The sequence below is a fragment of the Oncorhynchus mykiss genome, chromosome 7 (genome assembly GCF_057628025.1).
Source record: "Oncorhynchus mykiss isolate SJ-2025 chromosome 7, ASM5762802v1, whole genome shotgun sequence".
Lineage (NCBI taxonomy): Eukaryota > Metazoa > Chordata > Actinopteri > Salmoniformes > Salmonidae > Oncorhynchus > Oncorhynchus mykiss.
Genome location: NC_143028.1, coordinates 66,214,368 through 66,240,637, shown reverse-complemented (window position 1 = coordinate 66,240,637; position 26,270 = coordinate 66,214,368). Strand labels below are relative to the sequence as shown.

The 26,270-nt window shown below is 44.4% G+C and overlaps 1 protein-coding gene across 2 annotated transcripts in view; it reads right to left on the bottom strand.

Annotated features, from left to right (window-relative positions):
* Positions 1 to 25,139, bottom strand: part of LOC110528429 (protein bicaudal D homolog 2) — a 30,823-nt gene extending 5,684 nt beyond the window's left edge. The window contains exons 1-8 of one of the 2 annotated variants that reach the window (XM_090241796.1): positions 22,868 to 23,437; positions 17,517 to 19,528; positions 6,170 to 6,382; positions 4,714 to 4,866; positions 3,943 to 4,401; positions 2,247 to 3,269; positions 1,847 to 1,998; positions 84 to 333 (exon numbers count right to left, since the gene is read on the bottom strand). In XM_090241796.1, the coding sequence (XP_090097922.1) occupies positions 84 to 333; positions 1,847 to 1,998; positions 2,247 to 3,269; positions 3,943 to 4,401; positions 4,714 to 4,866; positions 6,170 to 6,313 (2,181 nt within the window). In that variant the 5' untranslated portion in view covers positions 6,314 to 6,382; positions 17,517 to 19,528; positions 22,868 to 23,437. Of the gene's footprint in view, positions 1 to 83; positions 334 to 1,846; positions 1,999 to 2,246; positions 3,270 to 3,942; positions 4,402 to 4,713; positions 4,867 to 6,169; positions 6,383 to 17,516; positions 19,529 to 22,867 lie in introns of both variants that reach the window. The other variant, XM_036984005.2, reaches the window with a different exon arrangement.
* Between the last annotated feature and the right edge of the window lie 1,131 nt (positions 25,140 to 26,270).

Here is a 26,270-nt window from a genome sequence, read left to right as displayed (position 1 = left end):
TACTCCTCTCTGCAGAGGACAATGGGGCCTCCCAGGATGCCGTGGGGCTCGGGGAGGACCCAGCAGGAGCATCTCTGACTTACGTGATGATTGGCTGAGGCCCCTTTGCCCCGCGCCGACGAGGAGGTCTTGCCCCGACTGCTCGTCGTTGCTCCTGTAACCCCACCACGGCGCGCCTGCTCATGATCAAACTCCAGGTCCTCCAGACGCTGGGTCAGGGCCAGCTTCTGCTGGATGGCCATGCGGAGCAGGGAGTTCAGGGTCTTCTTCTCGTCCTCCGCCGCAACCAGCTGTCTCTGCATCTCGTCCAGCTGAGTTACGTACTCATCACACCTGAGAGACGGAGAGAGCGGGAGGCGGGACAGAGGGAGTGAGAGAGAAAGAAGGGGGAAAGAGAGAAAGAGGGGGCAGATGGAGAGAGGGGGGAGAGAGAGAGAAAGAAAGCAAGAGATAAGAGAGAGAGTAGCATGAGTCCAACATTGAGTGCGGTTACATGCACACAATAATGTGATTATTTTGGATAGATTAATATAATAGTTAGAGTAAACCGTTTACATGCTTTGCAAGAAAAACGATTTGCCTAATAATCCTGTTTACATGGACACATCTGAAATCAGGCTAGCTGATGGCACTCTGATAAACACAGAGAATCAGCAATACAAATAAACGTTCTCCCACAGTGAACACTATTTTTGAGAAGCATATTTGATTTTGAGTTTGGAAACTACTTCTAAGATGCCTACATTCAGTTGATTCAAACACACTTTCCTCGCGCTAAAGAGGGAGGCTTGCTTGGCTGGTGCTAGCACATGCGCATCTTCACATGTCCTAATAATTCAAAAGAAAACCAGGTATTTTAATCAGCGTATGCTTACTTTTATTTTGACCGTACGCCGATTTAAGATACGCAGTGTTTACATGACTATTGCATAATCTGCCTACTGCCATAATCAGTTAAATATCGAATTATTAGTGTGCATGTAAATGTACTCAATAACACAAAAGATCAATGTATAACTTTCTCCACCAGGTGGCACAAATCTTCTTTTACTGCTGCTGCCAGTCGGTGCATGTTTTCTCCATTTAGACTCACAGAGCCGCATTTTCCAGATGCTGTCAGGAGGAGCCTGCCAGCGGACTCTGAGTCACTTCAGTATTACATCAGACAGTTCCCACAATGCCCTGTTTCTCCTAGACACACATATGCAGACTCTGGCAGAAAAACAGCTCCTCAACTACCTAAAAGCTCACTGGTCTCTCATTATAGCTAAAAGGGACCAATCTGTTCTGTTCTTATTCCTTTAGATTTTCTAAATAGTTCAAGAGGGAGGAGATGAATAATATGGGGGAAAAAGCCCACTATAATAGATTAATAAAAATATAATATAGGGTTTAATTAGTGTTTTAATGATTTTAACCTTAGTATAACATGAACAATTCATATTTCAACTATTTATATGTACTGAATTACAATAAACCTTTGAAGACCTACTCCTTGTTTGGATATGATGGGTGTGGACAACATTTACCCTTTTAGAAAAATGGGTTCAAAAAGGGTTATTCGGCTGTCCCCGTAGGAGGACTCTTTTGGGTTCCATGTATAACCCTCTGTGTAAAGGGTTCTACACAAAACTCAAAAAAGTTCTACCTAGAACCAAAAAGGGTTATTTAAAGGATTCTCTTATGGGGACAGCCCAATAACCCTTTTAGGATCTAGATGGCACCTTTTTTTCTAAGAGTGTATAGATTAATAAGGTGCCAAAGGTGCCTTATTTCTTGGTGTTTTAAAAGCAGACTGAGTAGGCCTACTTATAACTGCTCTTAGCGTGTATCGACTAAGCCTTGCCTTGTTGCGAACATGGCCCGTAGTGAGGAGAAGGTGGCAGCGTCTTCTTTCAGAGCCTTCAGCTCGTTGCGGAGCTTCAACATGGTATCCCTCACCATGGTCTTCTCGTTGTCGTATTTACTCTTCAGGTTGGCCAGCGCCACCTCAGCCGTCTACAGAGTAGAATAGAATAAATACATTATTGTCAAGTTTATTATAATGGAAGGCTGGGGTCACAGGTTACTGGGTTGTCTTGACCTTTTGCTAATTTTAACTCTGTCTGAACTTCTACACACAAAGTAAATACTCTCAACTACTGTGAATTTCATACAGTATCACCTTCACTTTTAAACAGTATCAACTGCTCATGCACACACCGACACACACTCAAGCATGCATACACTCACAAACTCCTGCTCACATGTTTGTTGGCTTTGAGCACGGTCCTCAGGGTGGCGATCTGCTCCCTCTTGGTGCTGAGGAGGGACTTGAGTTTGAGGATCTCCCCCATGCAGGCCTCGCTGTCCTTATCAGCCACGGTGCTCAGCTCCATGGTGGCCATCCTCTGGCGGGACAGCTCTGTGGTGCGGTCCACCGCCTGCTGCAGGTGACGGATCTGGTCCCTGATGATGGCCACCAGGTTATAGATGTTCATAGGCTCTGGGCGGGATTCTGGGGCTGAGACTGGGGCTGGGGCGGCTGGGTCATTAGCTTCAGGTTTACTGGGGTCAGTATCAGGGACCAGCCCGTTGGAGAGCAGAACGTGGGACAGACGTCGTCCTTTCCCCTCCCGGCCGCCCCCGCCACCTACGCTGGCCTTGCCCTCCTTGTAGTAGTCAAGCATGACCCGGTTGGGCGTCTCGTTGTTGCACATGCACACGTGGTTGTAGAGGTTGGCCAGCTCCTCACTGAACACCACCAGTTCGTCCTGCGCCACGTTCAGACTTCCCTGCGACTCGCCTGCCGACTCGCTCACCCGCCGCAGGTCCTTCTCCAGGCGCTCCATCTCCTCGTGCTCCACCCGGCTGCTCTTCTCCAGGGAAGCTAGCTTCTCGCTCAGCCCTGCCACGTCGCTCTCCAGGTGGGCTCGCTCCTCCTCGTACTGGCTCCGGCATGACTGGTACTCTGCTTTAAGAGTCTTAAGCTCCTGTCTGAGCTCCCCGGCCTCGGACACAGCCACTGTGTACTTACACTGCAGGATCTCAGGCCCGTTGATGTCCAGCTCGTAGTAGTCCCCGTCACCATCGTCACGGCTGTCACGCTCCTTCTCGCTGTCCAGGGCCGAGTGGCGCTCCTTGCTGGCCTGGAGTTTCCTCATGGCGCTGAGGTTCTCGGTGAGACGTCCTACTATCTCCTGCTGCTCAGACAGAGTCCCGTGGGCCACCTCTAGCTGCTTCTGGGCCTCCTGCAGGGAGGAAAGTAGTGCTACCTTCTCCCGCTCAACCTGGACAACACAGACATTGGAGACAGTTACACAACAGCAATGAGAAATGTCTTCATCACAGTCCTATTTCAGCTTGGAGTTTAATAGTATGGATTTAGAAATTATTAGGCAATTACTGTGTATTTACCATTTTACTATACAATTTCTATGTAAATACCAGGTAAATAGCTGGCACTAGAATGAAGTGTAACCCAAAATGCCATACGAATTTAGGTTTTCACACTGTAGTGTGAGACACTGTCACTCAAGAATTTCACACCGTATTTATTCACCTGGATAAGAGAAGTATTCTAATCAGTCCATGTAGCCCATCAAGTCCCACATAGGGTTCCATTGATGTGTCTTTGACTCTGCCGCTCAGGTCAGTATAAGTAATCAATGTCCCTAAATGGATGACCACTGTGCTCCTCAAAGCTTAATGGACTTTCCAACCATTAGGCAAAGGACTGTTTACAGCTGGAGGGATGTAAAACCTATCTATTTTCCATGCAACACACACAAAGCTTGATAAGCTCGATAACGCTAAGAATTACTTTATTTCTTTACCAGGGAAGTTGACACCTTGACAGTTGACTGTGAATAAAGCAAACAGGCTAACCATTTTTAAAGTCATTGCCTGCTGCTACTATGTGGTCATCTGAAATGTGTCATCTGTAAACAGAGTTATCCATACCTGCATGAGCTGCTGCTTAAGTTTCTGGATCTCTGAGATGTTGAGTTCACTCAGCAGGTCATCCACTAGGCTGGGGGCGGGCCGGAGCTTGGCTCTGTTATCCTCGTTGCAGTCTGCAGCCATCTTAGCCAGGCCGTTCTCATAGCCATGGAACGAGTCATCATTGTTGGGTTCGTTGGTGGCAGCAGTGGGATCCTCGCTGAACTTGAAGCCGTCCAGGGAGATGTTCAGGGGGCTGTGGTGGTACGGTAACAGGTTGTCCCCAATGGTCATGTAGTGGGACAGTTCTTTACGCAGGGCGGCCTTCTGCTCGCGCTCAGTCTTAATGGTCTCCAGAGCCTCGGTCAGCTGGTGCTCGGCGATCTCCCGCAGGCGCATGGCCTCCTCCAACTGGCTGTGGAGGCACTGGGAGTCCTCCTCCAGACGACAGATCTCATGCTTCAGACCCTCAAACTCCACCTAAGAGAGTCCACAGCACATCAGAGGAATCACTAAGTAAATACGGAGAATCCCTTCCATTTCAAAGCATTGTTTTGTCTCATCCCCACCAGTTGGTTCTTGTATCAACGGCCTAATTCGTTGGTCCTGTCACTTTACCACCCAAAGTGTATTGGCCACTCTACAACCTTTACCTTTACCCATTACCCATAAAAGCCCTCATCCTGCCCTCATCTCCATACCCAACAGTGCCCATTTATTTTCCTGCCTCAGTGGAAGCCTCCTCCCTCCCCCTTTCCTGCCCCAGTCCTGGTCCCTTGCCCTTCCTCTCACCTGGCTCTGTCGGAGCAGGGACACCTGTTTCTGCAGGGAGATGTTCTCGTCCTCCAGCTCACTATAGTCCTGCAGCAGGCGTGCCTCTCGCACCTTATACTCTCTGATGTCATCACGCAGTTGGCTGCGCTGCAGCTCCACCAGCTCAGAACTCTACACAGCACAACAGAGGAAAAAATATCAGAAAGTAGGCTGCTACTTTAAGGAAGTGTGCATATCATCAAGAAAGTTTGTTCATAAGCAAGTTTGTCTTGAATGGATATGGCACTTTCAACAGACGGGGGAAGAGAGGGGAAGAAAAGGGCAGGAGAAGAAGTGAAAGAGGAAAACATCATGTCAGAGAGTGCAATACAAGGACATGTGGATTTGATCCAGAATGCACCCAATGGTTGTACAGTAATGTCAAAGCAGCATCTTATGTGGCTGTATGTCAGTGGAACTGTGTTGGGATGAGATCTTGGCACCTTGGCAACTTTAACCAGGGGGGAACAAAATCCAGTTACCAAACCAGGCCATAGAGTGAGAGAGCCAAATAGTGTGTCTCTCACTGACGACTATTACATCATCAATGTGACTGGTGCCAGCTGACCAATCAACCACCCTTACAGACTCCATACCATTTTCAACCTCTCCCAGTCCCACTTAGCTCTGACTCGCTTTCTCTCTGTCCCACTATCCCATTATCTCTGACTCGCTCTCGCTCTGTCCCACTATCCCATTAGCTCTGATTCGCTCTGTCCCACTATCCGATTAGCTCTGACTCGCTCTCGCTCTGTCCCACTATCCCATTAGCTCTGATTCGCTCTGTCCCACTATCCGATTAGCTCTGACTCGCTCTCGCTCTGTCCCACTATCCCATTAGCTCTGACTCGCTCTCGCTCTGTCCCACTATCCCATTAGCTCTGACTCGCTCTCGCTCTGTCCCACTATCCCATTAGCTCTGACTCGCTCTCGCTCTGTCCCACTATCCCATTAGCTCTGACTCGCTCTCGCTCTGTCCCACTATCCCATTAGCTCTGACTCGCTCTCGCTCTGTCCCACTATCCCATTAGCTCTGACACGCTCTCGCTCTGTCCCACTATCCCATTAGCTCTGACACGCTCTCGCTCTGTCCCACTATCCCATTAGCTCTGACACGCTCTCGCTCTGTCCCACTATCCCATTAGCTCTGACACGCTCTCGCTCTGTCCCACTATCCCATTAGCTCTGACACGCTCTCGCTCTGTCCCACTATCCCATTAGCTCTGACACGCTCTCGCTCTGTCCCACTATCCCATTAGTTCTGACACGCTCTCTCTGTCCCCATTGTCCCTGTTTTACTTCATCATTACAGACTGAGCGGTTTAGGTCCTCTTCGTCAGATTGGTGAGATACACAAGTCTTTGCACATTGAGATTTGACCTCTCCACATTGACCATGTTTGTGTTTTGGGCAGGTCCTCCACCCTCCAGCTCACCTCTCTCATCTCCAGGGCAACGGAGGCCAGGCGCTCATTCTCTGATTGGTTGCTGGTGAGGGCAGTCCTGGCCAACCGCAGCTCGTTCTGCAGCTCCAGGACCATCTGCTGGTATTGGGCCTCCTTACTGGCTGACTCCAGCATTAGTGACTCCTCCCTGCTCTCCCCATCTGCAGCCACCTTCCTATGGGTGGAGTAGGCCTGGCCGAATGCCTGGGGAGAGGAAGGGAGACACATACATTAGTACCAGGACTGAACACCTTCCCATGTGGGGAGTAGGCCTGGCTGGACGCCTGGGGAGAAGAGAGGAGAAGCATACCCAGACATGGATTAGTACCAGGATTGAACAGTGATATGAGTACAACATTGGGGAAGAAGGACTTGTGAGCATGAACAGTTGTGAGCATCATGACAGGTTGAGAGTCATAATACCATAATAGACAGTATAGTCATAATAATAAATAATACTTTTTTTTTCACCTTTATTTAACCAGGTAGGCAAGTTGAGAACAAGTTCTCATTTACAATTGCGACCTGGCCAAGATAAAGCAAAGCAGTTCGACACATACAACGACACAGAGTTACACATGGAGTAAAAGAAACATACAGTCAATAATACAGTATAAACAAGTCTATATACGATGTGAGCAAATGAGGTGAGATAAGGGAGGTAAAGGCAAAAAGGCCATGGTGGCAAAGTAAATACAATATAGCAAGTAAAACACTGGAATGGTAGATTTGCAATGGGAGAATGTGCAAAGTAGAAATAAAAATAATGGGGTGCAAAGGAGCAAAATAAATAAATAAATAAAATACAGTAGGGAAAGAGGTAGTTGTTTGGGCTAAATTATAGGTGGGCTATGTACAGGTGCAGTAATCTGTGAGCTGCTCTGACAGTTGGTGCTTAAAGCTAGTGAGGGAGATAAGTGTTTCCAGTTTCAGAGATTTTTGTAGTTCGTTCCAGTCATTGGCAGCAGAGAACTGTAAGGAGAGGCGGGCCAAAGAAATAATTGGTTTTGGGGGTGACTAGAGAGATATACCTGCTGGAGCGTGTGCCACAGGTGGGAGATGCAATGGTGACCAGCGAGCTGAGATAAGGGGGGACTTTACCTAGCAGGGTCTTGTAGATGACATGGAGCCAGTGGGTTTGGCGACGAGTATGAAGCGAGGGCCAGCCAACGAGAGCGTACAGGTCGCAATGGAGGGTGGTATATGGGGCTTTGGTGACAAAACGGATTGCACTGTGATAGACTGCATCCAATTTGTTGAGTAGGGTATTGGAGGCTATTTTGTAAATGACATCGCCAAAGTCGAGGATTGGTAGGATGGTCAGTTTTACAAGGGCAGCATGAGTGAAGGATGCTTTGTTGCGAAATAGGAAGCCAATTCTAGATTTAACTTTGGATTGGAGATGTTTGATATGGGTCTGGAAGGAGAGTTTACAGTCTAACCAGACACCTAAGTATTTGTAGTTGTCCACGTATTCTAAGTCAGAGCCGTCCAGAGTAGTAATGTTGGACAGGCGGGTAGGTACAGGTAGCGATCGGTTGAAGAGCATGCATTTAGTTTTACTTGTATTTAAGAGCAATTGGAGGCCACGGAAGGAGAGTTGTATGGCATTGAAGCTTGCCTGGAGGGTTGTTAACACAGTGTCCAAAGAAGGGCCAGAAGTATACAGAATGGTGTCGTCTGCGTAGAGGTGGATCAGAGACTCACCAGCAGCAAGAGCGACCTCATTGATGTATACAGAGAAGAGAGTCGGTCCAAGAATTGAACCCTGTGGCACCCCCATAGAGACTGCCAGAGGTCCGGACAGCAGACCCTCCGATTTGACACACTGAACTCTATCAGAGAAGTAGTTGGTGAACCAGGCGAGGCAATCATTTGAGAAACCAAGGCTGTCGAGTCTGCCGATGAGGATGTGGTGATTGACAGAGTCGAAAGCCTTGGCCAGATCAATGAATACGGCTGCACAGTAATGTTTCTTATCGATGGCGGTTAAGATATCATTTAGGACCTTGAGCGTGGCTGAGGTGCACCCATGACCAGCTCTGAAACCAGATTGCATAGCAGAGAAGGTATGGTGAGATTCGAAATGGTCGGTAATCTGTTTGTTGACTTGGCTTTCGAAGACCTCAGAAAGGCATAGTAGGATAGATATAGGTCTGTAGCAGTTTGGGTCAAGAGTGTCACCCCCTTTGAAGAGGGGGATGACCGCAGCTGCTTTCCAATCTTTGGGAATCTCAGATGACACGAAAGAGAGGTTGAACAGGCTAGTAATAGGGGTGGCAACAATTTTGGCAGATAATTTTAGAAAGAAAGGGTCCAGATTGTCTAGCCCGGCTGATTTGTAGGGGTCCAGATTTTGCAGCTCATTCAGAACATCAGCTGAGCAGATTTGGGAGAAGGAGAAATGGGGAAGGCTTGGGCGAGTTGTTGTGGGGGGTGCAGTGCTGTTGACCGGGATAGGAGTAGCCAGGTGGAAAGCATGGCCAGATGTAGAAAAATGCTTATTGAAATTCTCAATTATGGTGGATTTATCAGTGGTGACAGTGTTTCCTATCTTCAGTGCAGTGGGCAGCTGGGAGGAGGTGTTCTTATTCTCCATGGACTTTACAGTGTCCCAGAACTTTTTTGAGTTAGTGTTGCAGGAAGCAAATTTCTGCTTGAAAAAGCTAGCCTTGGCTTTTCTAACTGCTTGTGTATAATGGTTTCTAGCTTCCCTGAACAGCTGCATATCACGGGGGCTGTTCGATGCTAATGCAGAACGCCATAGGATGTTTTTGTGTTGGTTAAGGGCAGTCAGGTCTGGGGAGAACCAAGGGCTATATCTGTTCCTGGTTCTAAATTTATTGAATGGGGCATGTTTATTTAAGATGGTTAGGAAGGCATTTAAAAAAAAATATCCAGGCATCTACTGACGGGATGAGATCAATATCCTTCCAGGATACCCCGGCCAGGTCGATTAGAAAGGCCTGCTCGATGAAGTGTTTCAGGGAGCGTTTTACAGTGATGAGTGGAGGTCGTTTGACCGCTGACCCATTACGGATGCAGGCAATGAGGCAGTGATCGCTGAGATCTTGGTTGAAAACAGCAGAGGTGTATTTAGAGGGCAAGTTGGTTAGGATGATATCTATGAGGGTGCCCGTGTTTAAGGCTTTGGGGAGGTACCTGGTAGGTTCATTGATCATTTGTGTGAGGTTGAGGGCATCAAGTTTAGATTGTAGGATGGCTGGGGTGTTAAGCATGTTCCAGTTTAGGTCGCCTAGCAGCACAAGCTCTGAAGATAGATGGGGGGCAATCAGTTCACATATGGTGTCCAGAGCACAGCTGGGGGCAGAGGGTGGTCTATAGCAGGCGGCAACGGTGAGAGACTTGTTTTTAGAGAGGTGGATTTTTAAAAGTAGAAGTTCAAATTGTTTGGGTACAGACCTGGATAGTAGGACAGAACTCTGCAGGCTATCTTTGCAGTAGATTGCAACACCGCCCCCTTTGGCAGTTTTATCTTGTCTGAAAATGTTGTAGTTTGGAATTAAAATGTCTGAATTTTTGGTGGTCTTCCTAAGCCAGGATTCAGACACAGCTAGAACATCCGGGTTGGCAGAGTGTGCTAAAGCAGTGAATAGAACAAACTTAGGGAGGAGGCTTCTAATGTTAACATGCATGAAACCAAGGCTATTACGGTTACAGAAGTCGTCAAAAGAGAGCGCCTGGGGAATAGGAGTGGAGCTAGGCACTGCAGGGCCTGGATTCACCTCTACATCGCCAGAGGAACAGAGTAGGAGTAGAATAAGGGTGCGGCTAAAAGCAATAAGAATTGGTCGTTTAGAACTGGAACAGTCTGGAACAGAGAGTAAAAGGAGGTTTCTAGGGGCGATAAAATAGCATCAAGGTATAATGTACAGACAAAGGTAAGGTAGGATGTGAATACAGTGGAGGTAAACCTAGGTATTGAGTGATGAAGAGAGAGATATTGTCTCTAGAAACATCATTGAAACCAAGAGATGTCATTGCATGTGTGGGTGGTGGAACTAATAGGTTGGATAAGGTATAATAAGCAGGACTAGAGGCTCTACAGTGAAATAAGCCAATAAACACTAACCAGAACAGCAATGGACAAGGCATATTGACATTAAGGAGAGGCATGCTCAGTCGAGTGATCAAAAGGGTCCAGTGAGTGGAGAGGTTGGTTGGGGGTCACGGCGATTTAGACAGCTAAATCGGTAGCAAGCTAGCATAGGAGCAAGCTAGCATAGAATGGAGGTCTGTTATTAGCCAACTCTTGCGTTCCATCAGTAGATTAGTGGGTTTCCGTGTGGTAGAGGGGATTAATCCAAATCACACAACAACAACAAAAATAAAAACAATAGATATAGTTATAGAGGCCCAAGAAGAAAAATAAATAAATAAATAAAAATAAAATAAAATAAAAATTGTCCGATTGTCTATTCAGATAGCAGCCGATAAGATAGCCAACGGCTAGCAGGCCGCAGATGGGCGCCCAGGCAACGTTGCGCCGGAGGAGCCAGCCGGACAATTCCCTCGGGTAGACAACGTCGGCAGTCCAACTGTGAAGGCCCGGTGGGGCTCCGCGTAGGCAGCAAAACGGGTCCGGATAGGTGACTGCAGCCCAGGAGTGATTGATGGAACTCTTCAGCTGGCTAGCTCCGGAACAATTGATGTTAGCTCCGGAATCGACGAAAGCCGATAGTCACACGGATAGCAGCTAGCTAGCTGTGAGATCCAGGTGTGGATGTCCAGAGCCAGCGGCCGAAATCCGGTATGTTCCGTTCCGAGCCGCGCTGCGCTGCACCGCGCCGTACAAAACTGGCGATAGATTCTCGAGCCAAAGGACAGCCGATGACCACAAACCGTGGTTAGCTGAGTACTAACGATTAGCCAGTAAATAAGCTAACTAGCTTCTGAACCAGCTTCAGAGTAGCTTCTGGACCAGCTCCCGGCTAGCTTCTGGCTAATTTCTGGCTAGCCTCTCGGAGGATTACAGATCTGAGGTAAATAATACTTTTTTATATAAATATAAATTGGTGAAGCGGATTGCAGGAGAGTGTTCTGAAGATGAGTTTTTGGAAAATTAAAAATGTATGTGAAAAAAAAGTTGTAAATATATCTATATATTTATATACACGACAGGACGAGGACAAAAATACGTCTGAACTGCTATGCCATCTTGGGAATGATATGATACATGTAGGATTAAGACATACATTTAGTATGATAAACCAGATATCATTAACCAGTAAGGGTAAACAAAACAACAGTTTAAATGGCTTGAACAGATCAATGTGAGATTCCCACAGACAGTTGACCCCTGGGCTTATAAAACATTCAGTCTGCATCACAGGGTCTTTGTCCCAAATGGCACCCTATTCCCTATAAAACACACTACTTTTGATCAGGGCCCATTGGGCTCTATATAGGGAAAAGGGTGCCATTTGGGACATTTCCAGGGACACTGTGCCAACTGATGATGTAACAGGATTCTAGAGCAGAACAGTCCAAAAACCCAGGGCTCTTCTCCTGCCTCGCTTGTGTCCATCTGACCTTTAATTCTCTGCACCCTGTAATAAACCGGCATGTCAGTGTGGCTGACGCAATGACAAAATGTTGCTAGTTGGAGCACTGAGGCATTGCTACATTCTGACAAGGCAAATGTTCCATTACTAATAGAGGCCTGGGGGGGCAGATAGGCAGTGCTGGATATGGCTGTCAGTCACAAGAGAGCACCCACCAAAATATTTCTCTCTCTCCCCCCTTGAAGGGAAATATTTTGGTGGGTGCTCTGTTTCGACTGACTCAGCCAGATCTCTCTCTCTCTCTCTGACACGGTGACATGTATTATTCCATTTTTTATACATCCCTGCTACATCACCGTTCTGTGTGCATATTCAATTCCCAACAAGGAGGAGCCCACTCAGAACCTGAGAGATCTGGACGGAGTCATAATTACAGAATGATTCACTTAGAGCAGGGCTGTCCAAAAGACTGCTACCTGACAGCTGCTTCATCTGTAGTGGCCAACTTGTCTAACCTACAGTACAGTACACAGCAGCAGCAGGGCTGAATGACTGGGTGGTGATTCAAGAGACTAGAGTCCAGTTGCTGCTTTGCTTTTCTGGCAGCTGCCCATCTGGGTCATCTAATTAGCCACTGCACCCATAGTGACCCTGGGTCTAATATAGCACATATCAGTGGCTCTCTTGCCAGCGACCACACAGTACAGTACAGCACTACCTTCCCTCTCTGTCTGGCCAGCTGACGATAATGTTCACAGGACTGGAGAACATTACCAAAGCAATCCCTCCTTATCCATCAATTGTACCCAGTGGTGTAAAGTACTTTATTACAAATATTTTTGGGGGTATCTGTACTTTAATATTTATTTAATTTCATAAATTTTCCCTGACACCCAAAAGTACTCTTTACATTTTTAATGCTTAGCAGAAAAGGACAATGGTCCAATTCACACACTTATCAAGAGAACATACCTGGTCATCCCTACTGCCTTGGTCTGGTGGACTTACTAAATACATATATCTTGTTTGTAAATTATGTCTGTGTTGGGTTGTGCCCCTGGCTATCTGTAAAAAAAAATAAAAAATAAAATTGTGCTGTCAGGTTTGGTTAATATAATATAAGGAATATTACATTATTTATACTTCTATTTTTGATACATACGTATGTATAGCTTAGTAATTACATTTACTTTAGATAGTTAAGTATATTTAAAACCAAATACTTTTAGACTTTTACTCACATTTTATTTTACTGGGGTACTTTCACTTTTACTTGAGTAATTCTCTATTAAGTTATCTTTACTTTTACTCGGGTATGACAGTTGGGTACTTTTCCCACCACTGATTGTACCATAATGTGGATGCAGTGCTTGCAATCAATAACAGCTATCTATCGAACTTCTTGATAGATAGCATGTCATTAACACCAAAAGCTCTGCCTTCACAATCTGGAGGTGACAATGCTACTTAGCTGAAATAGTAATTCTAGCGCAATTGTTTTAGAAAACATCTTCAAAATTGAAACTAATTATGTTAGCAAATGATAGGTTGAAAGGTGAACTGCTAAGCTAGTTGCATTTCAATTAATCTATTTAAAGATTCAAATTTGCTTCCTGTTTTTGGCTGTTTTAATATGTTATGACACGGTCATAACTATGTCATAATATGTCATAACAGCTGAGATAACTTGCCATAACACTGTCATGACTAGGGCTGTGGCGGTCACGAAATGTTATTGTCAAGCAAATAACTCTCGGTCTCACAGTAATTGACCGTTAATTAACATAACACATTTAGCATCTCCTGGCTTCCCACAAGCCACTGAGGCAGACCCTTGGAACATCTACATTTGAAAAAGTCTAATAAATCCATGTAATATAGCCTCCACCTTCACAATAAATTCATTATTTATTTTAGACAGGTCTAAAGAAGCATGATATGAAGAAAATGTAGTCTATTTCTTAAGAAAATAATAGCATACTCTGATTTGTGTTAGGTCCTGACGTGGCTACGCAAAATGGCTACACTAGTTCATTTAGCCGACAGGATTTGCTAAGAATTCTGTGGCATTATTTAATAGTATAAAGAATAAAGAATACAAACGATTTAAGGGAGCACGCACATGCGGCTATTCTGTGTTGAGCAGTTAACAAAGAAATAGGTACTCCTATATGCTTAATTTAGAGTTATTAATGTAACTTAGTTGTTTTACAAACATTGGGCTACTTGTGTATGACACAAGTCCTTTTTCCAACAATTGTTTACGGACAGATTATTTCACTTATAATTCACTGTATCATAAAAGTAGATCTACTAACCGACTTGCCAGTTTGTTAATAATACATTTGTGGAGTGGTTGAAAAACGAGTTTTAATGACTCCAACCTAAATGTATGTAAACTTCCGACTTCAACTGAACATAAGTTTCCTTTTGTTTGAAAATTGGTTTCTTAAGTCCTTTGTTGTTGTTGTAATTCATTCTTCACAGTCATGTTTTTCCCCATCTTATTTTAAATAAAGGAAAATACACTTTATGACACCGTCACTGTCATGAAGCATTATGACCACCCTGTGTCACTTTACTTGGACTAAGAAAATACACTTTGACACTGTCGTGAAGCATTATGACCACCCTGTGTCACTTTACTTGGACTAAGAAAATACACTTTGACACTGTCATGAAGCATTATGACCACCCTGTGTCACTTTACTTGGACTAAGAAAATACACTTTGACACTGTCGTGAAGCATTATGACCATCCTGTGTCACTTTACTTGGACTAAGAAAATACACTTTGACACTGTCACGAAGCATTATGACCACTCTGTGTCACTTTACGTGGACTAAGAAAATACACTTTGACACTGTCATGAAGCATTATGACCATCCTGTGTCACTTTACTTGGACTAAGAAAATACACTTTGACACTGTCAAGAAGCATTATGACCACCCTGTGTCACTTTACTTGGACTAAGAAAATACACTTTGACACTGTCAAGAAGCATTATGACCATCATAATCACATAAGCCAGATAGGCCTATCACGTACTGTATATGCCCTTATGTCAATCATCAGTCAAAAAGAGGGTTCTCGTCCTGCTCCTGAAATCTGCTCTTGCATTCATCCTAGTCAAGTGCATTGGGGTAGCTGCATGTCTGATATAACTTTGTGTGCAATTACAATGATAATTTAATATGGTCAGTTTCAGAAAATATAACAAACTTACTGTTGACAAGTAGGCTATCGTGTCATGGAATGTTCTGCCTTGTGTGGTAGGTTTTGACACTCTTATGTTGGTGTCATAAACAGCCATGAAATAATGCATTGAATGTCACAACGGGTCTAAATATATGTGTCATGACAGTGTTTTGACCATATTATTACAGGTTTTGACAAGTTATGTCAGCCGTTATGACATATTATGACATGGTTATGACAGTGTCAAAACGTGTTATGACGCTGGGTGTCAAGTAAAGTGTTACCAAATTTTCCTATATTCAACTTCTAAAATACATACAGATTCAGTTTTCAAATTGAGTTCTTTCAATTTAGATTGAAAACCAGAGACAACATCCTGGTCCTTTTCCCGACAGGAAAGGTATAGGAGAACAGATGGAATCAAACATTCACTGTGGTAAACAGAAACTTCTGAAGCCAGCAGGTTTCTGAAGCCAATATTGCATGTTGAATTAATTTTCTTCCTATGAATTTGGCTCTAGCATTTGAACCGTTTTGGCAATGAGCTACTCTCTGGAGCATGGACGTGCCTTCTGTTCCCGTCTATGATGATCACAGGCTGCATTTGAAGGGAGTGTCACAAAAACAGAAAAATGCCATTTGCATTCATTTCCATTTCAAATAATGACATACAAGTTCAAAAGATGAATTAAATTATTCCATTTGTGCATTAAACATAAACAAATATTAAATTCTAATTCAATATCCTAATACAAATTAAAATTGTTCCTAAGGGGAAGGGTACCACAAAATGTACAGATCAACAGAAGAGGCCTTACTGAACAAACAGTGCTACCTACTGTATACAGCCCCCTCTCCCCGAGGAACTGTGACAACACTGTTGTTTAACTGTAGTGAACTATAAGTCATAATTACAATACAGACTTTCACATAATTATAGGCCACATGCCTTCAGTGGACAAAATACAGACAGTAATTTTCATACAATCGCCTGCTCTTGAGAACATATCTACAGCATGTCACTCCTGTGTTGCTTTATACTTTGGACACTCTCTGACATGTCATGTGATGGACTCCAGATCAGATATGTGATCATTGATTAAAGAATAAGGCCTAATGGAAATACATATAAACATTAAAGGATTGTCATTGATTAGAGGACTGTTGTTTCACTGTCCCATAGTTTCTGGTAGGGTTGCAAAAGTAACTATCCCAAAACTCCCAGGTTTTCCAGAAATTCTGGTTGGACAAACCCTGTTTTTGCACTGTCTAATAGTTCCTGAAGTGTGTTTGGCGCAGTAGAGTTGAAGCGAGGCGGGAGACCCATCGGAGACATGAGGAGCTTAGTGTTAACTACCTCCACCTGTGTCTAAGCCTCTGTCTGACCCCATGTCCACGTACGTAACAAGCGCTCAGTGTGTGTGTGTGCATGTGTGTGCGTGCGTGTGACGTCGGCTTCACAGGAACAGACAATCCCACACGGATGTACTGTAAGCGGTTCACGTAAAGGTCAGCAAATAAACATGTAATTACTGTGTTAACTAAGCTAAGGTTTTGCTGACCTGGGCATTCCATGAATAAGAGGGTGTTAGTGTGAGAATGTGTATAACAGGAATGTGGTGAGCCTACTAGCTTGCCTTGGTTATACCTATCCCATCTGATGCCTCTCTCTCTATCTCTTTCTCAAACTCCTATGTCTGTTTTTACAAACACCAAAAGTAGGGCTATCTGAATAAATACATATATTTTCATTCTAATGTAGTTTAATCAGTAGAGATATTAGTTTAATGGTGGCCCAATACTCTCTGATGCTGGTCATTGCTACTGAGGAGAAAAATATATCCTTTCTCAATGATACTACTTGTCCCCCAAGTCTTAGTCCCCCCCCCCCCCCCCCTGCTCTGAGCATATGCAGTGTTCACATGCTAGTGGGAACTAGGAAACTCTGAAATGTCCGACTTGGAAACTAGTTGAGCTCTGAGTTTCTCACTTGAATTACTAGAATGAACCAATAAGGAGCTCTACGCAAATAACTCAACTTCCGGGTTTCCGAACACGCAATACTCCTAGGTCCAGTCCATAAACCTTCCCCAGAGAGAGATAGGGGTGAACCATCTTAGAACCCAGTGGGAGATTTAGACCTTTCTTAGGGCTGTTTACAAAATATTATCAATTAAATCAAATTTTATTTGTCACATACCCGTGCTCAGCAGATGTTATTGCGGGTGTAGCAAAATGCTTGTGTTTCTAGCTCCAACAGTGCAGTAATATCTAACAAGTAATATCAAAGAATTTGACAACAATACACACAATACACACAAATCTAAAGTAAAGAAAAGGAATTAAGAACATATAAATATTTGGACAAGCAATGTCAGAGCGATACAGTAGAATAGGTTAGAATACAGTTCTACATATGGGATGAGTAATGCAAAATATGTAAACCTTATTAAAGTGACTATGATTCCATTTTTAAAGTGGCCAGTGATTTCAAGTCTATGTATATAGGGCAGCAACCTCTAATGTGCTAGTGATGGATATTTAGTCTGATGGCCTTGAGATAGAAGCTGTTTTTCAGTCTCTCGGTCCCAGCTTTGATGCACATGTACTGACCTCGCCTTCTGGATGATGGCGGGGTGAACAGGCAGTGGATCGGGTGGTTGTTATCCTTGATGATCTTTTTGGCCTTCCTGTGACATCGGGTGCTGTAGGTGTCCTGGAGGGCAGTTAGTTTGCCCCCAGTGATACGTTGAGCAGACCGCACCACCCTCTGGAGAGCCATGTGGTTGCAGGCGGTGCATTTGCCGTACCAGGCAACTGCATCGACAGTCAGCCTGACAGGATGCTATCAGTTGTGCATCTGTAAAAGTTTGTGAGGGTTTTAGGTGCCAAGACAAATTTCTTCAGCCTCCTGAGGTTGAAGAGGCATTGTTGCACCTTCTTCACCACACTGTCTGTGTGAGTGGACCATTTCAGATCATCAGTGATGAGTACACCGAGGAACTTGATGCTTTTCACCTAGTCCACTGTGGTCCAGTCGATTTGAAATAGAAGAGTGCTCCCTCTGCTGTTACCTGAAGTCCACGATCAGCTCCTTAGTTTTTTGACAATGGGTGAGAGGTTATTTTCCTGCCACCACACTCCCAGGCCCCTCACCACCTCCCTGTAGGCTGTCTCGTCATTGTTGGTAATCAGGCCTACTACTGTTGTGTTGTCTGCAAACTTGATGATTGAGTTGGAAGCGTGCATGGCCACGCAGTCATGGGTGAACATGGAGTACAGGAGTGGGCTGAGCACGCATCCTCGTGGGGCCCCAGTGTTTTGAGGATCAGCGAAGTGGAGGTTTTGTTTCCTACCTTCACCACCTGGGGGCGGCCCATCAGGAAGTCCAGGACCCAGATTGACGGGGCAGGGTTCATACCCATGGCCTCAAACTTAATGATAAGCTTGGAGGGTACTATGTTGTTGAATGCTGAGCTATAGTCAATGAACAGCATTCTTACATAGGTATTCCTCTTGTCCAGATGGGATAGGGCCGTGTGCAGTGCGATCTATTGGGGCGGTAAGCAAATTGAAGTGGGTCTAAGGTGGCAGGTAAGGTAGAGGTGATCCTTGAATAGTCTCTCAAAGCACTTCATGATGACAGAAGTGAGTGCTACGGGGCGATAGTCAATTCATTCAGTTACCTTTGCTTTCTTGGGTACGGGAACAATGGTGGGCATCTTGAAGCATGTTGGGACAGTAGCCTGGGATAGGGAGAGGAGAGATTGAAAATATCTGTAAACACTCCGGCCAGCTGGTCTGCACATGCTCTGAGGACGCTGCCAGGGATGCCATCTGGGCCAGCAGCTTTGTGAGGGTTAAAATGCAATTCAATTCATGCTTAAATGTCTTATTCACATTGGCCATGGAGAAGGAGAGCCCATAGGCCTTGGTAGCAGCCGCGTCGGTGGCACTGTGTTATACTCAAAGAAGTCGAAGAAGGTGTTTAGCTTGTCCCGGAAACAAGATGCTGGTATCCGCGACATGTCTGGTTTTCCCTTTGTAGTCCGTGATTGTCTGTAGACCCTGCCACATACGTCTCGTGTCTGAGCTGTTGAATTGCAACTCCACTTTGTCTCTATACTGACGTTTTGCCTGTTCGATTGCCTTGCGGAGGGAATAACTACACTGTTTGTATTTGGTCATATTCCCAGTCACCTTGCCATGGTTAAATATGATGGTTCGCGCTTTCAGTTTTGAGCGTTCCTGTATGTTATCACCATCACACCATGAGTAGTTAATCATGAAGCATGCCCTTCTTCTTCTCGGAGAGGTATTTATTCCTGTCTGCGCAATGAATTGAGAACCCAACTGGCTGTACCATGGCAAGACTCAGACAGTATATCCCGAGAGAGCCACGTTTCCGTGAAACAGAGTATGTTACAATCCCTGATGTCTCTCTGGAAGGAAATCCTCGCCCTGAGCTCATCAACTTTATTATCCAGAGACTGAACTTTTGCAAGTAATATATTCAGAAGCGGTGGGTGGTGTGCGCGCCTCCTGAGTCGGACTAGAAGACCGCTCCGAGTACCTCTTTCCACCGGTGGTGATTTGGCTCAGCCTCTGGAATCAGTTCAATTGCCCTGGGGGGTACAAACAAAGGATCCAATTCGGGAAAGTTATTTTCCTGGTTGTAATGCTGGTAATGCTGGTGAGTTACCGCAGCTCTGATATCCAAAAGTTCTCTAGGGCTGTATGTAATAACACCAAACATTTTCTGGGATAATAATGTAAAAAATAACACATAAAAAAACAAACCACACAATACCCTATAATGTCAAAGTGGAATTATGTTTTAGAAATGTTTATAAGTTAATACAATATGAAAAGCTGAAATGTCTTGAGTCTATACTTAAGTATTCAACTCCTAAGTATTCACCCCCACAGACTCACTCTGTGTGCAATAATTGTGTTTATGACTACCTTATCTCTGTACCTCACACTGTAAAGCCATTTCGAGCAGTGAATTTCAAAAACGGATTCAACCAAAAAGACCAGGGATGTTTTCAAATGCCTCGCAAAGAAGGGCACCGATTGGTAGATGGGTAAAAAATAAAAATAAAATTGGACAGTGAATATTACTTTGAGCATCGTGAAGTTATCAATTACACTTTGGATGGTACATCAATACACCCGGTCACTACAAAGATACAGGCATCCTTCCTAACTCCGTTGCTGGAGATTAAGGAAAGCACTCAGGGATTTCACCACGAGGCCAATGGTGACTTTAAAACCTTTAAAGAGGTTAATGGCTGTGATAGGAGAAAACTGAGGATGGATGAACAACATTGTAGTCACTCCTGAATATTAACCTAATTGACAGAGTGAAAAGAAGGAAGCCTGTACAGAATTTTCTTTTTACAAAAGATGCACCCTGTTTTCAACAAGGCACTACTAATACTACTACTAATACTGCAAAAAAATGTGACCGTCACGACTTCCGCCAAAGTCGGGTCCTCTCCTTGTTCAGGCGGCGCCCGGCGGTCGGCGTCGCCGGTCTTCTAGCCATCATTGATCCACTTTTCATTTTCCATGTGTTTTGTCTTGTTTTTCCTCACATCTGGTTTCAATTCCCTCAATCATTTGTTGTGTATTTAACCCGCTATTCCCCCCATGTCTTTGTGTGGGATTGTTTATTGTAAGTGCTTGTGCGCGTGTTGATTGGTGCGCGACGGGTTTTTGTACCCAAATGTCTTGTTATTTTTATGCCGTGGGTTTTGCTATTAAGCTGCTCGGGCTATTACCAAGTTCTGCTCTCCTGCGTCTGATTTCCCTGCCACCAGTTACGCACCCCTTACAGTGGCAAAGCAACTTTTTTTCATGAATACAAAAGTGTTATGTTTGGGGCAAATCCAACACAACACATTACTGAGTCCAACTCTCCATATTTTCAAGCATAGTGGTGGCTGAATCGTGTTTTATTTTGTGTTTTTATTTAACTTTTATTTAACTAGGCAAGTCAGTAAAGAACAAATTCTTATTTATAATGGCCTAGGAACAGTGGGTTAACTGCCTTGTTCAGGGGCAGAACGATCTAGCAACCTTTCGGTTACTGGACCAACGCTCTAACCACTAGGCATGTTATGGGTATGCTTGTAATCTTTAAGAACTGGGGAGTTTGTTTATGAAAAAATATTATGGAATGGAGCTAAGCACAGGCAAAATCCTAGAGGAAACTCTGGTTCAGTCTGCTTTCCAACAGACATTGGGAGAAAAATTTATCTTTCAACAAGACAATAACCTAAACACAAGGCCGAACCTAAACTGGAGGTGCTTACCAAGAAGACAGTGAATGTTCCTGAGTTACAGTTTTTACTTAAATCTACTTGAAAATCCATGGCCAGACCTGAACATGTTACTGAGCTTGAAGACTCACAGCTGTAATCACTGCCAAAGGTGCTTCTACAAGACTCAGGGGTGTGAGTATTTACAGTATGTGAATGAGATATTTCTGTATTTAATTTTCAGTATATTAGCAACAAATTCCAACAACATATTTTCACTTTGTCATTATGGGGTATTGTGTGTAGATGGGTGAGAAAATAATATATTTAATCAATTTTGAATTCAAGTGGTAGGAATACTTTCTGAAGGCACCGTACAAGGGACACACATGCTTGATGCTTGGCCTGGGAACTCATGTCCTTTCATTCCCCCTCTGTCTCTCACACAATGAAGTTCAAAAGTGAGGCTGAGCTCAGTGGAGTGGATTTACCATCAATATGCTTGAAATGAATGACAACAGAAACTAGCTATTCTTGATAGAGACAGAAATAATCAGGTAAACATAAACAATGCTAGTGAAGTTAGCATGATAGCCAGTTGTGTTGTGTGGCTGAACTTGCTGTCATTCTGCTAGAGCACCATAGTCAGAATTCTGCGAGAATGTTCTTTCTTAGATATAAGACATAGTCTAACTGTTTACTTCAGTATACTGCAAGCGATTGAGAGGGATTCACATGCTTCAGGGTAACTAAAATCCCCTTAAACGTTGTAAGGATATGGGCTGGACCTAGAAAGGCCTCTGGACAAGAGACATAATGACTCAATTTAGTTATTGAGGCAATTGAGTACAGCCCTGTTTAACAATGGGCATTAGCTCCTATGAAGCAGGGAGCAACTGCAACAGGATTCTTCTGTAACACATATGTCCACAAGATAGAGGCCATTGTCTCTCTGAAAAAAGGCTACAGCATAAGGGCAGAGCTGATCAAAAACAGCCAAACAACCTGGTTGCTGTTCTCTCCCATTTGAGAAGCCAAAGGGAGAGAAACCCTTATCTAGCAGAGACAGAGCCAGCATGGGCCTGACTAGCTTAAATATAGTACTTACTGCTTTCACCAGAACAATTTCCACTGTCACACCAACAGCATGTTGGGACTTGTGAAGGCTGCTGCTGATAAACGTCAAGCAGAGATGATAACTTTAACAAAGATATTCAAATAGCACCCATATTTTCACACATAACATTTTGACACACATTTCACATGTATGTTTGTATACATCCGAAAACATCTGCCCTCTTGCCTAAAGTTGGTGTTCTGTCTTTTTGAACGTTGTCTTTTATCACACTAGGCCAACTGGCCAGTTGTTAAAAGTAGGCTAAGAAACTTCTAATACAACTTTGTGGTGTTTGTTAACCACTTGAGCCAACAAGCAAACGTATTCAATCGTTCAGAGAGCATTCTGGGTGGGCTATAAAGTGTTTAGGATTAGGTTATAACAACATCACAGCTGAATTTAATTAAAAACTTTCGAAACAAAGCAATATAGCACTGCCTGAATCGAATGAGAAACGTAAGCTACGTGCCTAATTTGCTCTTTGTTAGAAACAATGTATCCGTTAACGGTTACAATACATGCGCGCTTTGACAGTAAATTGGACACATTTGCAGCAATGGAATGTTGTGACCTCACTCTACCTCCTTCAGTTGGTCGAGTTCATGCCGAACAGTCTCGAACTCGGTCTCCAACTCGTCATAACGCTGTTTGAGCTGTTGCTTCTCTTCGAGCACCGCCAGCCCGTATTCCGCCGCCTGGATCTTCTCATGAGTCGTCTCGCTCAGCTCCCGGGATAGGCGCTCTAATTCCGCCCGAAACCACTGCGGCCCGGCCTCTGCCACCAGAGTCGCCTCGGGATATTCCTGTTCTTCCACAGACATCTTGGCCAGCCGGTTCCGCCAACAACAGCGATAACGGACCCAGCCCTTGAAGGAGCACGGAAAATATCCTATAAAAATAAATCAGTGCCTTCTGTATTTGAACTGCATGTCTGTGTTTTTGTCTGTCTCGTCGGGTCCTCCACTTTTTTTGATGTGAACAAAGAGTTCAGCTATCTATCAGCCGGTACCGTTATAAGGTTGCATCTTCAGCTCGTTCCATACTCGATCCCTATCTTCCTCCCCCACCTACGTCATGCCACTAGAGGAAATGAACTTAACGGAGATCGTCGATTTGGAATACGGTGCGTTTCAGGTCTACAATTGTGTGCCATGGGAGATGTAGTTTTTTCCCCATTATGATTGGATGAAAGACTACGCCCACTGTTTAGCATATGGACTTCAACTACCATGGTCATTCGGGAGTTGATGCGCCGTAGCGCTTAAACTCGGTCTATTGTAGAAACATATGGTAAAACCCTACTGTCAATGGTAACCCCTACAGGCCCACAGTCCCCTGAAACACGGATTCTTTAACAAGACTGCCATCTAGGGATTTAAAAACGATACTGCAGTACAGTTATGATCGAGTTATTACAAGTGCAATGTGGTTCATCTGTGTGAAGGCCCATCTGTGCGTGCCTGACGACTCACACTAAATAATTCTGCTGCTACAGTACTTACTATAGAATTACTTCTCCGTATTGTTATATCATCATCAGAACATTATAGCATTAAAGAGCTCAGTGCAAAAAAGTAAGCATGAGTAATTTCCCACATGACTATACTCATTTGAAATCAGGACATAGGGCAAGATTATGATTTTGGGATGATTTATATACTAATTAAAAATAATGATTGAGTTTGTTGTTGTGGTCGGTTACAGGGGTTCAGTATGTGGTGGTGTTCAAAAGAGTGGTGGAGTTCTGTCTGCGGTCAGTTACGGGAGTTCAGGTGACTGTAGAATGGCACTAGACAGACAGGGCCAATGAAACATAACAGCGCTAGGGTGTGTCCCCTCAGGAGTTCCATGTAGATGGACATAGACCACGGGCTCTTCTTTTGAAGGCTGCCTGAAGAGGTTGCTCTGGAACGTACAGTTATGAACATAACTACTGTTCCCTGGAGGAAACAAGGTATAACATACTATGGGGAGTCCATAACCAATCTTTTTCAGCTGAAGCAAACTGAAACGATGCACATCGTCCCAATGGATGCAGAGCCCGCCTTTGGAAGCCCCGCCTTCCTGGTTATAATACCAGGGCTAGCATCCATTCCTCAATTCAGTGCCACTCTTCAGCAAGCCCAAACCCCCTGTCTGTGTGAGGCAAAAATATGTTATACTTCGTTCCCTCCTTCAGGGAACAGCAGTTATATTCATAACTGTACATTCCCTTTCAGTCGGTCACTCGGTATAACATACTATGGTGACATACAATCACGCCCCAAGACAGCTCAGAGGGTACCAAACTAGGAGGCCCACGGCAGCCCGTTTTTATGGTTCGTTGGAGGGCATAGCAGGATTTCTTATAAGCTTCCAGGTTAGAGTCCCTCTCCTTGAAAGTGGCAGCTCTAGCCTTTAGATCAATGCGGGTTTTGCCTGTAATCCATGGCTTCTGGTTGAGGTATGTACGTACGGTCACTGTGGGGACAATGTCATCGATGCACTTATTGATGAAGCCGGTGACTGATGTGGTGTACTCCTCAATGCCATTGGAGGAGACCCGGAACATATTCCAGTCTGTGCTAGCAAAACAGTCCTGTAGCTTAGCATCTGTTTCATCTGACCACTTTTTTGTTGATCGAGTAACTGGTGCTTCCTGCTTTAATTTTTGCTTGTAAGCAGGAATCAGGGGGATAGAATTATGGTCAGATTTGCCAAATGGAGGGCGAGGGAGAGTTTTGTATAAGTCTCTGTGTGTGGAGTAAAGGTGGTCCAGAGTTTTATTTCCTCTGGTTGCACATTTAACATGCTGATAGAAATTTGTTTAAATGGATTTAAGTTTCCCTGCATTAAAGTCCCCGGTTTCTAGGAGCGCCACCTCTGGTTGAGAGTTTCCTTGTTTGCTCATGGAGGAATACAGCTCATTCAATGCTATCTTAGTGCCAGCCTCTGACTGTGGTGGTATGTAAACAGCTACGAAAAATACAGGTGAAAACTCTCTGTGTAGATAGTGTGGTCTAAAGCTTATCATGAGACACTCTACCTCAGACGAGCAATAGCTCAAGACTTCCTTAGATATTGTGTAAGAGCTGTTATTTATAAAAATACATAGTCCGCCGCCCCTTTTCTTAAAAGACACCACTGTTCTATCGTGCCGGTACAGCATATAACAAGCCAGCTGTATATTGATAGTGTCGTCGATCAGCCACGACTCCGTGAAGCATGACATATTACAGTTTTGAATATCCCATAGGTAGTTTAATCTTGCGCATAGGTCATCCATTTTATTCTCCAAAGATTGCATGCTTGCTAGCAGAATGGAAGGAAGTGGGGGTTTATTCGATCGCCTATGAATTCTCAGAAGGCAGCCCCTTTGACCATTTTTCTCCGCCTCCTCTTCATGCAAATCCCGGGGATCTGGGCCTGTTCCCGAGAAAGCAGTATATCGTTCACGTCGGGCTCGTCAGACTCATTAAAGGGAAAAAAGGATTCTGCCAGTATGTGGTGAGTAATCGCAGTCCTGTTATTTTCGGGCATAAGAGATGGTAGCAGCAGCATTATGTACAAAACAAGTTTTTTTTTTAAGTTACAAAAACCGCAAAGAAACAAACAAAAAAACACAATCAGTTGGGGACAGGTAAAACGTCTGCTTTCTTCTCTTGCGCCATTTTATAAAGAGTGCACATTCAAGGGTAAACGGATGACCTCCGGGAACCAAGGTTGTCTAGGCCGACGGGTAGCCACCAAAATCAACAACAGACCATCCTGACGGACCCTCTCCAGGGGCCTGAATTAGGTCCCCTGGAGGATCGCATAGTGCAGGGTCTGAGGCCACTGATACGCCAATGCATCCTTTCCCAACAGATCACCCAGATCCCTTATTGAGAAGAACAGATAGCAAAACATTTTTTTTGCGATATGTAAGAGCTACATCGGCCTTGCCGAACCAGTCCCATATGTGGGCCACCACCGAGGGGTGCAGTCTCCAATCCTTACAGATAG